The sequence below is a fragment of the Schistocerca serialis genome, chromosome 3, assembly GCF_023864345.2.
Source record: "Schistocerca serialis cubense isolate TAMUIC-IGC-003099 chromosome 3, iqSchSeri2.2, whole genome shotgun sequence".
NCBI lineage: Eukaryota > Metazoa > Arthropoda > Insecta > Orthoptera > Acrididae > Schistocerca > Schistocerca serialis.
In genome coordinates, this window is record NC_064640.1 from 731,657,301 (window position 1) to 731,671,479 (window position 14,179).

The 14,179-nt window shown below is 39.6% G+C and overlaps 1 protein-coding gene across 1 annotated transcript in view; it reads right to left on the reverse strand.

Moving 5' to 3' along the window:
- LOC126470591 (CLIP-associating protein 1-A-like) overlaps positions 1–14,179 on the reverse strand; it is a 252,097-nt gene that overhangs the window by 41,669 nt on the left and 196,249 nt on the right. Inside the window, 3 exon segments of the mRNA XM_050098545.1 lie at positions 7,149–7,306; positions 9,412–9,724; positions 10,236–10,399. Coding sequence (XP_049954502.1) covers positions 7,149–7,306; positions 9,412–9,724; positions 10,236–10,399 — 635 coding nt within the window.

The following is a 14,179-nucleotide window of genomic DNA, read 5'->3' on the forward strand; positions in this document are numbered from 1 at the left end:
CACAAATTTCTACTAACTTTTGCCTGTCATCATTTGCACGGCCTCTTTTGAATCAAGAGTGCAATAGCCTTTGCTTCCTCAGACTTTTCTGAATTTCGTTGCTAAATGAAGGTGGGTCTTTTGCTTGCTTAATCCATTTACTCGGCACACATTTCTCCACAGTGTAATTTACAATCCGTTTAAACTTTGCCCATAAATCTTCTATGTTCATCATACTGGAACTAAATGATGTCACCTCACTGTCTAAAAAGGATGATATTGACTGTTTATCTGTTCTTCCTGGTTCTAGTAACTGCCAGTATTAGTGTCCACCCCATATCCATGATGATGTTAGGTTTGTGGGGCGCTCAACTGCGTGGTTATCAGCGCCCGGCCCCCTTATCCATGAAAACTGCTTTCAGTCATGGTAGGAACACAACACATAGTACTTTCAAACCATTGCATCCCCAGTGTGTGCCGTTTCCAACTGATGCAAATGTGTGGAAACTAACCTACAGGGTCAATTAGGTGATACTATTGCCATCACCCACATCAGTGGTTTGAGTCAATGAAGAACACACAAATTTCCACATGGACATGTATACTCCGGAGCAGTGACACCTGTGCCAAACTGGTTCTCTTTTTAGTTAATCTATACAAAATGGTCAACACTTGTGAAACACGGCTAGTTTTAGCTCTTATCTTCCTGCATGTATGTAAGTACTACCTTCCAATTTCTATGGAAAATGTTCTGTAGACATTGCATAACCATCTAGGGATTTCAAAAGCTACACTTAAAGATTCTCTGGAAGAGCGGAAAACCACCTCAATGCATGTCAGTAAATAACTGTAACAAACATCCCACACAGAAGGTAAAACACGTCTGCTTCGTAAGAAGACTGAAGACACAACAGAAGAAATAAATTTTAATATATGGTTGTCAATATTCATACTAATGATAACACACGGTAAAAAATTGGATCTTTTGAATAGTGACAAAAAGAGAGTAATAAACTTGTTTTCACTGATATGATCACAACAATCAGCTTGTGCAATGCACTTTAGTTAGTAAATATCACACATATAAATGTATCTGGGAAAAATACAGCTATTTCCAGCACTTTTTTGACAAGCTCACCCAGTTGAAAACTCTGGAACTTGATATTAAACTGAGGTGACAAAAGTAATGGGATACTTCCTAATATCGTATTGGGCCTTTTTTTTTTTTTTTTTGCCTGGTGTAGTGCAGCAACTCGACCTGCAGGATGTTGGAAATCCCCTGCAGAAATACTGAGCCATGCTGCCTCTATAGCCATTTATAATTGTGAAAGTGTCGCCACTGCAGGATTCTGCGCATGAACTGATTTCCTGATTATGTTCCATAAATGTTCAATGGGATTCATGTCAGGCTATCTGGTTGGCCGAATCATTCGCTCAAATTTTCCAGACTGTTCTTCAAACCAAGCGCAAACAACTGTGGCCTGGTGTCATGGCGCATTGTCAACCATGAAAATTTCATTGTTGTTTCGGAGCATCAAGCCCATGGGCGACTGCAAATAGTCTCCTAACACAACCATTTCCTGTCAATTATTGGTTCAGTTGGACTGGAGGACCCAGTCCATTCCATGTATGCATAGCCCACCTCATTACAAAGCAACCTTGTAGAGCCTTGTTGACAATCCAGGTCCATAGCTTTGCTGGGTCTCTGCCACACTCAAACCCTACAATCGGCTCTCATCAGCTGAAATTGAGACTCATCTAATCAGGCCACTGTTTTCCAATAATCTAGGGCCCAACTGAAATGGTCACGAGCCCAGGAGACACGATGATTGTGATGACGTGCTGCTAGCAAAGGCACTCTAATCAGTTGTCTGCCGCCCTAGCCCATTAACGCCAAATTTTGTTGTGTTGCCTTAATGGATATGTTCATCGTACGTCCCACATTGATTTCTGTGGTTATTTCTTGCAGTGTTGCTTGTCTGTCAGCACTGACAACTTTACGCAAACACTGCTGCTCAGCATCCTCTTGGCACTGTGGATCTTTGAATAGTGAATTTGCTAATGATTTCCAAAATGGAATGCCCCAGGCGTCTAACTCCAACTACCATTTGGCGTTCAAAGTCTGTCAATGCCCATCATGAGGCCACAGTCACATTCAGAAACATTTCCACATAAATCATACGGATGCAAAAGACACCTCTGTCAATACACAGCCCTTTTCTACCCTGTGGACCCAATACTACTGCCATACCTCCGTACCTTGTGGACCCGACACTACTGCCATGTATATATATGTGCATATCGCTATCCCATGACTTCTGTCACCTCAGAGTACACCATTATAGTTTGATTTTCACTTTGGGCTGAAACATAGCTGCTGAATGCTTCATTTTTAAAATAATGTTTTTCCTCTGCTCACAAAAATTTGCAAAATGTGCCTAATTCATCAACAGAACTGCTGAATGACAGTTCTGCTTTCCAATATCTTTTGGACGGATTGTATCAGTTCTATGATTCAGGGACATTCATGCAATGCAGAATTACAATTCTTCTTTGGGTTGTCACAAAATGTATTTAAAAGATACTGTAATACTTTAAACAGAACTTTCATAATGACTAACTATTATATTCACCAACATTGGGATGACTGTAAGGGGGGGGGGGTGTTTGAATAAAAATAAAATACTCGGAACACGTAGCCATTTCAAGCATCACATAATGCTCTGTTAAGCTCTGTTCTGAAAACAGACATGATCATCTGTAAGTTTGAATTTAGCTTCACAATAATTTCAAATTGTTAACACCAATTCATTCTGGTTACCTGTAAGAACCAATGTCAAAGTGAAAAGCTTGTAACACTGTTTATACTTGACCTCTGAACTCTAAAAATATTTGTATGTAACTCCAATGACAAGTAACAGAGAAAGCCAAAAGGCAATAAATTTATTTTGAAATGTTCATAAACTGTGATCTTCAGCTCTGAAGACATTCAGATACAGATTCCTAGAAAAATAGGAAATGAAAAATTTGATTTTGTGAATCGTTTTGAATATGTAGTCTTAAATGTATTTTACACTGACATGTGATACTGCACTGCATTTTAAATAGGGTTACAAAATTTCAAACCCCTCCAGGTGTGGGTGGGAAAGAGCAGGACTAATTAGGTTAAAATCCTCTGCCGCAAGAGATTTATGAGAAATCCAAATCAGAATAACCAAAAATGAGTTTGAACTACATTCCACTCAAATGTTTTAAACACAACTGCACCACCTCACACAATATGTGACTTAGAGGAAAATCTAATGCAAGCTTCTCTAATCTAACTTGTGCTACATGTAACGGAAATTCCTTGGTGCACTATAAATAATTAAATGGGTAAAGGTAACATCTCACCGTATAGTTCTGGTGTCGAGTGATTGAAGGCACAAAAACAAGACTAACAATGTTGCTGAGCTTGGACGATGTCTGTCTACAGAGCTAACTAGTGCAGAATACACATATACATACACCTGCAGGTGTATATTGTACTGCCCAACTACATGTACCAGTACTGCAGCTAGACTTGGGCAAGGGTTGTATCAGGTCTAGTAAGGAAAGGGAAAAAGAAGGTGGAGAGGGGGAAGGGTTGGTGGGGAAGGGGAGGAAGTATTGGTGGTGAGGGTGGCTGACAGCTGGGAGGAAGGTGCAGCAACACGACAGGATAAGCCAAGAGGACTGAAGGATAGAAGGATGTATAAGGGCAATGTTCATCTATGCAGTACAGAGAAGCTGACATTGGGGGAGGAGGGACATGGGGACATGGATTGTTCAGCAGCCACTGACATCGAGTATGTTGTGCTCAGTAGTGTGTTCCACAACTGGGTGGTTAACTCTGCTCTTGGATACATTTTCACAGTGGCCATTCATTCGGGTAGATAACTGGTAGGTAATCATGTCCACATAAAAGTTACAATGGAGCAGTAAATAACATGACTGCTTTCACAGGTGATAGGTCTTGAATATGATGTGCTGTGGTGCACTGTGCATATTTAGAAATTTTGTTTTCCACAAGAGTATGACACATGTGGCCAGGGTTAAGAGTAGCTGTGTCATAAGAATGGGCCAGAGTATTTTGTACATTGGGTGGTGAGTGGTGAATTATCACTTTGGGAACTACGGGAAGTACATGTTTTGCCTGCAACAATCTTACTGTTGCATGTACTTCAACTTTGGAGGACGTCTCCAGTTACCGTGCTATTTCCCTCACACACTATGTTACATCTGTTATTCGTAATGTAGCACAACTGAGTCTGAAGGAAAACTGGGACCTGAATTCTGTTCTGACAATGTGCCACTCTTGTTTCACAATGGTCGTAGTGTGGGATGACATGTTTAACAAACTTTCCAAAGTTCTTACATATCAGCGTGTAACAACAACAACGCTGTACTATTGTACATATAATAATTTTTTTCTGATTTTTCGATAAATTAGTGTAATCGATGTTCTGATTTCATTTCTTTTTTTTTCATGCCATTATGATAAAGAAACTGTAAACAATTTTCGATGTGAATATTAATGTTTATGTCAAATTTCAAGCAATATTATAATAGAATTGAAGTGTAACAAATGTTGTAACTGTTGTAAGATGTTAAAGTTGTAATTGTGCGTCTGGTCCATACGTAGGCAATGTATTAGGATACGTAGAATCAAAACCTCGGGTGAATACCCGGCTTGTAAGGGAGCGGTAAAAGGTGGATGGCAGGCGAGCGCGGGAAAATGCACACGGGCGCTGCATGGCATAACGGGCTCAGCAGTAGTAGTTGGAGTTTGGCATTGGTCTGAGCAACCCGGTCCGGATCGAGGAGGCTCTCCTGGAAGACATAGTTTCATTGAGCCTCGGATATGCCATTCCGACGCCTATACAGCATGGCAAAATTCCATAGGCACTAAATGGAAAAGCATTGCGACGTTATGAAGAAGTAAAGTGCCGATACATCACGAGCCATTGCTGTGGTTGTATGTGTGCTCTGTGCCTCGCCATCTCGCTGCCCGCCAACCGCCGCATCGATACGAACAGGTTGAAACTTTTAGTACTGTATTCGTGTGGACCAGTGTTACTTTTGTTCCATACTGTTCAATAACAACTTAAATTTTACCAGAACTGTCCTATCATTTAATTATCCTCACAACTAACCTAGCCAGGGTCCTTTCCAAATGTTGTGCAATCCGAGCGTCCCGAAATGAAGAATTAAAGTTTATGTTAATAATAATTACCTGCAGACCTAGCTATGTTAGAGTGATGTTTAAGGAACTGTCTTGTTAATGAACCATTAGATAGATAACGAAGGTCTGACAAAGTTGGAAGATAATTTTGAAATTGGTTTAGTAATGAAGTTTAATTATGTCGAGACAGATATAATGGTATTTAAATGAGCAGGAAATAAGATAAAAAGAGTAGTAACTCATATAGTGGAAATTTTGAGCACGCAATGATTTCAGTAATTAAATTTTTTGTATACAGAGATCATAACAGTTTCAGGGTCCCCCCCTTTTTTATTCATTTGAGTTCTGAAGTGTTCTAAACTGATTTGATCAGTAAAGTTAAAGTCAATATCAAAAAACCAAAATTTATCAGTGTTTTACCTTTATCAAAATTGACATTGTGTTTGTGTTTCCAAAGTGCTATTTCTAGGGTAACCTATGCCCGATTTTAATCAGATCAATAGACAGTACGAAGTTTTGTAGTAAACATTATAGTGTAATGTTGTGTATTTATGGTTTATCCATATTAGTACAGAAAGTGAAATTATCAGTTCGGTAGATTTTCTGGTTCTAAAATTTACCATATTATGCAGTGTTATTACGTGTTGTTTTGTATGAACGTACATCAACTTGTACAGGGAAGAAACTCAGTTAATGCCTAATTAGGCTGGCGACCGTATTATTAGCAAATTGGTAGCATATTCTGTGTTGTTTCTTGTCCATCCTGACGTGTAGTTGCATTTCGGACTTGCATGACGTATCATTGTTATTACAGAGTGGGTGTAAGTCTGATTTGCCTCCATTCAGGTACACGCGGTCAATTTCTATACAAAAATCCTTTCTCATAAGGTGAAGCCCGTCAACTTACCATAGTACAGGCTTTAAGGAGTATTGTGTGCCCCACGCGCACGTTACAAACGCAACATCTTGTGTAGTAGTGCTGCATTATGTGAAATGTGGAAATTTATTTCTAGCCCAGAAAACAGTTTTAATTTACACAATGCTTCATCTCAATGGACACTCACCACAGAGATTTGTTATTACTAGTATCATAAAAATATATTCTGAAGACTACAGGTAAAATTGAAAAATTTGCTTATTTCTGTTAAGCACTATGAATATCACAGAAGAAACAAAACCAGTGGTTATTATTCACACATTAAAAATGAAATTCAATGAAGAGGAGTAAAGACGAAGAGGGAGTACTGAAATGAATGAGAAAATAAAGGAATAAATCAAAAGCAAGTATTGTTGAAAGTTCTTGCCAAAAGTTTGGTGGTTTTTCAGTCATTTACCACCATACTGGGTTGTGTACTTTTCTGTAGTTCTCTCATAGTACTTCTCAAAATCTTGTTCATTTCTAATGCAAAGCACACAAGCTGCTTTACATGGTACTGGTCAATCAATACACAATGTTTTCAATCAAATGGCTCTGAGCACTATGCGACTTAACTTCTGAGGTCATCAGTCGCCTAGAACTTCGAACTAATTAAACCTAACTAACCCAAGGACAGCACACACATCCATGCCCCGAGGCAGGATTCGAACCTGCGACCATAGCGGTTGCTCGGTTCCGGACTGTAGCGCCTAGAACTGCAAGGCCACTCCGGCCGGCAACGTTTTCAGTCCAAATTAGGCATTTATAGCTACGAATGGTGGGCTAGCCATGCACCATCTTTTTCCTTTACTACCTTTTGCAATTACCACAGAACTTGGAGCATCTACTGGATTACCTACTGTGGTCTGCACCTTGCATGGAAGAAGATCTATTTGTGAGTCTGAGTGAAATTAAAGAGCAGTTATTCTTTCATTTGTTTTTAATGGTAATAACCATGTATGGTTTTGTTTCTGATTTGAATAAATAAATAATAATTAAGGCTCCATAGACTAAGAACAAAGAAATATCAACAAAAGAGGTTCTAGTTACCTGTACACTTCTTCTGGATTGAGACTTCCCTCATCCATCTCCAGAGAAGGTCTAGACTGTGGAGTTGCTGGAGACTGAACATGTGGTGATGGTGATGGGGGCGAACTTCCCGTGCTACTGCGCCTTACATGGCTATTTACAAGGCTTGCTGCTGTTTCCTGTACAATTAAATGACTTCATATAAACCTGCATTTGATTTTGCTATTGTCGAAGTGTACTTACATTAACATTTCTCACATGATTCAAATTTCATCTCTCTAGTTCTACAACTCTATTTATCCTCCTCCAACTACAACCAGAACCACCACCACCACTACAACTAAAAGTTCTACTACTACTGATAACAACAGTGATGATACTGTTAGTGACTGAGTTTTACTCCTATTACACATTTCATGTGATGGACTTGAATGAACTGTCTACTAGTTCATAGCTCCCTCGCATGACAATCGATACACTAGCAAACCATTTAATTGCACACTGTATTCTAATCCGAACAAAGTTCAAAGACCTCATTAAGGTGTGAGGCCAGAAACATGAGGATATAAAACTGACCAACTGTTGAAGCACATACTGGCCACTGTTTAATTTATATGTATTATATTTTCAGGCAGGAGTGTACAACATAGAATTCAACGGCTGTTAAGGACAGTTGATTACAAACTAGATTGAACATTTCAGCAATATTTCACTATTTAATGGGAAAAAATACAATTATTTGGCAGAGGGAGGGGGAAATGAAAAGAAACAAAAGAGTGAGAGACGAGCAAAAAATGTTAAAGTTTTGCATAAAAGACAACACTGTTCTTCTCAGGTATAAATTGTGTACATGTGTGATATCATTACGAAATAGATGGCATAATTTTGGTTTAATTTCTTAGGACTGCGTTTGATCAAGAGTAATGAACTTAGAGATTACTGCCTTTAGTAAAGAACTTGTCTCCATAAAAGATATACAGATTTCATAGCTGCCATGCTACAATAAGACTGAGTGCGACAGCAACAAACTACAACCAACAGCTTACCCTACTGAATCACCCCAATCACAAAAAAAAAAAAAAATTATCCTGTCCGTTACTTTCTTGTTCACCTCAGCAATTTATAAAAAACTTTTCTACATCTTTCTGAACCCCTTTAACTACAGAACAAAATAATTTTGTGTAATGTGTTTTTCTAGAAAATTCTCACAACATACTACTATAAACTGTGTTGATCATATTGCCCTGGTGTCTATCTCGATAGCTCTGGCTGCTATGTGGACAACTTGGGTTCAATTTCTGGTACTGCTGGGATTTTTCCTTAGTATGAGGACTGAAATGGGGAGCACCCAGCTTCATGATACCAACTGAGGAGCTACAGGAGTGAGAAGTAGTGGCTCCAAGGTCAGGAAAGCTGACAAAAAAGGCCGGGAGAGCAGAACACTGAGCTTTGACTTCAACATTGCCACTGGAGTCAGGAACAAACAATTACTGGAGGTAACAGACAAGTGGTGGGGGTCTCATTCTTCTCCCACATCATATTACACTTGATTGTGAACAAGGTGGGGCAGGCAGAAGTGATACTAGTGATAAGTAAAACCTGCCATGCATGATTTGTGGCTTGCCAAATATAAATGTAATGGTAAAAAAGATTTCTACATTGTTGCTTGAATCACTACAGGAATCAAGATGTTTAATACGACACAAAATTACAGAAAGTACAATAACTGGCAATGTCCGCGCCCAGTAGCTGAGCGGTCAGCGCGACAGAATGTCAATCCAAAGGGTCCGGGTTTGATTCCCGGCTGGGTCGGAGGTTTTCTCCGCTCAGGGACTGGGTGTTCTGTTGTCCTAATCATCATCATTATTTCATCTGCATCGACACGCAAGTCGCCGAAGTGGCGCCAACTTGAAAGACTTGCACCAGGCGAACAGTCTACCCGACGGGAGGCCCTCGTCACATGACATTATTATACTGGCAATGTGTTAATACAATGTTCACTGATGGTTTTCACAAAAATAGTCATCTCAGTGATAAAAAAAGTCAAACAAAGCTCACAGCATAGCAGAAATAGTGTGCATCAAGTATAAATGTTTGTCATAATGCTATACATACAGAGGCAGAATTTGAACAGAATTGCAGTAATAATCAGTTCCACATCGAGTGTCCTAAATCTTAACATTATCACTATTAATTACCACACAAGCTAATCTACATGAAGTTTCAAGCTACACATAATTAAACAATGTATAAGTGAAAGTGTTTCCTGATAATGTATGCTTACCTGGTAATCTGGAGACAGTGATGACAAAATCATTGTCACCTGAGGTGTATTCAGGTTGAATAATGCAATTAGAGCGTTCTGAGCGGCTTTTCTGATTTCAGCTGATTTCTGATCATTTGTCCAACTGATTACTTTGGCTAAAGCTGCAGCTGCTTCTCGGGCACCTGGGTTAAAGGATGAGGCATCCATATAGGATGCAAGCTGGGCCAAGTATTGAAGAACAGCTACTTTAACTTTAGAATTGGGTGTTTGAGTCTGATCAACCAGGAACCTTATAATTGCATTCATTTGGAGTTCCAGTGGAAATGATTCCCTGCAGGATAAAGCAAGAAAATATAAAAACAATATTATTAGAAATATTAAGCAAACTTAGAAAACAGCAGCACACACAGCCAAATGAGATTTAAAACTTTCACACCACTTTGGCAAGTTGCATGTGCATCTTAAAAATATTATAATGGAAAATTTTAAAACTAAATATAGTTGTAGAGGATTATGGAGGGAGGGAGGGAGAGAACGCATGACTAAAAACACAGATAAAACATTTAATAAAAATGTGTACTGCTACGGGTGGGGGGGCGGGGGGACCATAAATATAAAGCTCCCTTTCATAATTCAAATGAATAGTTGCACCTCTTTCTTGTTTTCTGCTGCTAAGATTCCCCAGCTGGCTCTGAATATGAAAGCGCAAAATTATGAAAGCTACTATTGTCTTACATCAACAGAATTTGTTAATTTGTGTAGTAATGTAAAACTCAAATCTGAATACCTACTTCAACACAGAACAGATAACACATTTTGCAAATTTAAAATTTAACACTTACCTTACAATAGATAATGACTTGTGTATTTTATTTTGGATTGAACCCAGCAAATCTCCACCAAGTTTATTCATGAGACGTGTAAGCAGAATGTATATCCAATCATGTAAATCATCTTTATGTGCTAGAATTAGTTCATTTAGAGTATCCAGAAACATACTGAAGACCTGCAAAATTCAAAGCACAGTTTGAGAATATCAGTACAAAAGATTATACGCAGGACAGAAACAAATAATTGATAAAATGAAAACTGTCAACAGAGTGATAAGAAAAAGTCAATAAGCTAGTAAATAAATGACAAAGGAGTGTGTGTGGTGATCATTTTGTGGTTGAATCTCTTTCTTTGTCTGCACTTGCTTCCTAATATATAATGAGAGAAATTTGGTTCTGCCTTCAGCAAACACAATTTTTCTTGTTTTACTACCACGTTTCAGTGAAGTTTCTCCATCTTCAGTTAGACATCCTGCAGAAGCACGAAAACACAAAATCTACAAAAAATGACATAACGGAAGGCAATAATCATAGCTGTACTACAAATACCAAAGAGACTTGTGAATACAAATATGTAATAATAAGATAATAAATAAAACCAACTGAAGATAGGAAAACTCCAAAACACGCTTGGCTAGTAAGACAAGAGAAACTGTGTTTGTCCAAGGTGGAACCACGTTTTCCTTATTGCATATTTGTTGTGGTAGGTAGTTGTGGGTACAAAAGAGGTGCGGAGCAGTGAGTGTGTGTGTGTGTGTGTGTGTGTGTGTGGGGGGGGGGGGGGGGGGGGGGGGGGATAGCCCGTTACATATTGAGGAAGGTGCTAGTCCTGCCTGTGGCAGCGTGTAGGGACAGGATAGTGGGCTACTAGGTGCCGCATCAGGAAATTTTGCTTGAGGAGGGAAAGGGGGGGAGGGGGGGGGAGTGAAAAGCAGAGAAGGGGAAAGGTCTATACAGACGTTCTGCAAGGATGTAAGGTGTGTGCAGGGCTGGAGTGGGAGCTGGGAAGAGGATAGACAGGTGCAGGGAAAGGGATTAGTGAAGGTCAACGGCACGACGGAGGATATGTTGCACGGAGAGTTCTCACGTGTGCTATTCACAAAAGCTGGTGTTGGTGGGAAGAATCCACAAGTCAGAGACTGCAAAGCAGTTGCTGAGGTCAAGCACATAGTGTTGGACAGCATGCTCAGCAACTAGGTGGTCCAGCTGTCTCTAGACCACAGTTTCGCAGTGGCCATTCAATTAGACAGACAGCTAGTTGGTGATCATGCCCACATAGAATGTGACACAGTGGTTCCAGCTAAGTTCATAGATCATACAGCTGCTTCCAAAAGTGGCCCTGCTGCTGATGGGGTAGGAGATGCCTGTGACAGGACTGGAATAGGTGGTGGGAGGAGGATGTAAGGAATAGGTTTTGGATGCAAGTTTATTGAAAGGATATGAGCCTGATACAGAGGGATTGGGAACAAGATTGGAGTTGGGAAGAAAAGGATGTCGTGTCCATTGTGTGCATGTTGGAATATCAGACAGTGGTAGGGGTTATTACTTCAGAGTGTGACAAGAAGTATGCAAAATCTTGGTGGAGAACAGATTCATTAGCTCCAGTTCTGGGTGGAACCCAGTAGTAGGGAAGGGTGAGAGTGTTCATTTGTTTGTTTCTCTGTAATGATGAGCAGTCCCCCTCCATATACACCACTAATTCCTTCGTTCCCTGGACTCATCCTTAATTAGCCCTTGTTGTCCACCTGATTATCCCCTTCCTTATTCCCAAAGAAGCCTTCTATCCACCAGATCACCTACATAATCCTTTCTCCTTTTCTGCCCCCCCCCCCCTCCTTCCCCCAGCACAAACTTCTTTTCTTTTCTTCTCTCTCTCTCTCTCTCTCTCTCTCACACACACACACACCACACACACACAAACAAACACACACACACACACACACACCGCAAAATGACTGTGCCAGGAATGGCGGAGAAATGCAAACTCATACAGAGGCTTACCAATAATCATCCATTTGTGCATAATTTGCAAATGGAACATGAAAGTATGCAAATTATAGTGATACCAAAGTACTCTCCACCATAAATTGAGGTAAGACTGCTTGGGAACTGTAGAGGTATAACTGGGTCACTGAAAGAAAATCTGTGACAGCCAACGGAAATGTTGCCAATGCTATTATGCGGCTGTTTGTTGTTACACCATGTCAGTCGTCTGACTGAATATCACACAAGATAATTGTAGGTTTGTTACAATACGATACTAGTGAAGTGTGAAAAAAAAATGCTAATAACCTCAGAGGATCAAAACATACTCTCTTTGTTGTTATAAAGAGAAAGTTTGGAAATATATGCTGTGGAAAAGTAAAGATTACAATGTTTCAGTATTTGAATGCATAGATTCATCTCTTACTCGCAGCTATGTAAAAGGGCACTCTCCACAGTCTTCAAAGAGTGTCATCATTATCCACATCTCCTATGTCATTGTCCCCATCTTCACTGCTGCTGCTATCATCCCCTAATCTTATTATAACCTCTTCCACTCTTTGTTACAGAGCACCTTCTTGTTGTCATGCCTCTTCCCAGATGTACCACGTACGTTAGACAGTATTGTTTCACTTTATGATCGTGATACTGCCCAATACTTCACACGCAGAAAATTCGACATCTTTTAATTTTAAGAGTTTTATTTTAGTCTGCAACATATGATTTCAACTGAGGTGACACAAGTTCTATTTGTATTGAAACGGCAGTACTAAGGTGGAAGTTGGAACATATGACCATTGTATTCAGTAATTTTGTCAATTTCATAAACGGTATTACGTGATTTATGCTCTTTCAAGAATGACAGCAGTTCTGACTTCTTCATTTCCCTATCAAGTGAATCTTTGCAGTTCTTCCTAGCCCATCCATAATGTCATTCTTCCTGATGCTGCAGCATGTAGGGGCTCTACTTAACTGCACTAAGTGGTATGGTGCATTATATTACAGGAAGTTCTTATTTTTGGAAGAACCACTCTTTAAATTTTTTTGCCGACATTTATATGCGCTAGTCCCCCCCGATTTCTTTGATGTAAAAAACTGTGGAGGATAATAAAAGCATTTGGAACAAACCCACCAATTGCTCCAGCATGTAAAAGATTGAGCTGACTGCCTTTTCCAACTGGAGCTTTCATCGTTCCTCATGTGATGTCATAATTCCACAGAGTCAGTAGGGAACGACCAGCACTTACCAACATTTTGTCCAATCAAATGATTTTTTAATGTCTGCACTACTTTTTTAGTATCACTAAAAGGCTGAGTTTTTTCTCTGGAAAACAACTCAACTCGCTGCCTTGTAGTGAGAGAAGCAGCTTCTTCTGGGTAGGATATTCTTTCTGCATGTAATAGTCTCACAGGTCCCTGAAGTGCACCCTCCTTAACATTATCCAGTTCTACTGTTTTAGCAGCATGCACTACCATGGAGTCAAAATAGCAGCAGTTGGTTCCTCCAGATCTCCAGTACTCTCTCCCTCATTTTTATCCTTACAGAGGTCGCTTCAGTTTTCAGAGCAGCAGCTACTCATTCTATGACTTCTGAAGACAGTGTAAATGGTCCATCATTATCCCTTTCTTCCTCGAAATAGCATTGTACATTATATAAGAGTTAATGAGATTGGATCCTCATGGTAGATGAGATTGGATCTTTATGGTAGTGCCCTATGGCAATATTTACAAATTCCTAGGCTCCCCCCACACGATGCGCTCCAAGTGTGGGTAGTGTCAAGGGACATTATTCCTGTCACCTGACTATACACACAAGATGCAATCTAACTCAGTTCATAAATACAACTTAAAAGAAAGCAGTTAGTATAAACAAAGTGTTTTGAATTGAACATGGATACAACAAAAATACAATTGTTCAAAACATCAATTCTAAGTCTAAATAAAATAAAATTTAAATCAACCTTTATTGTTGA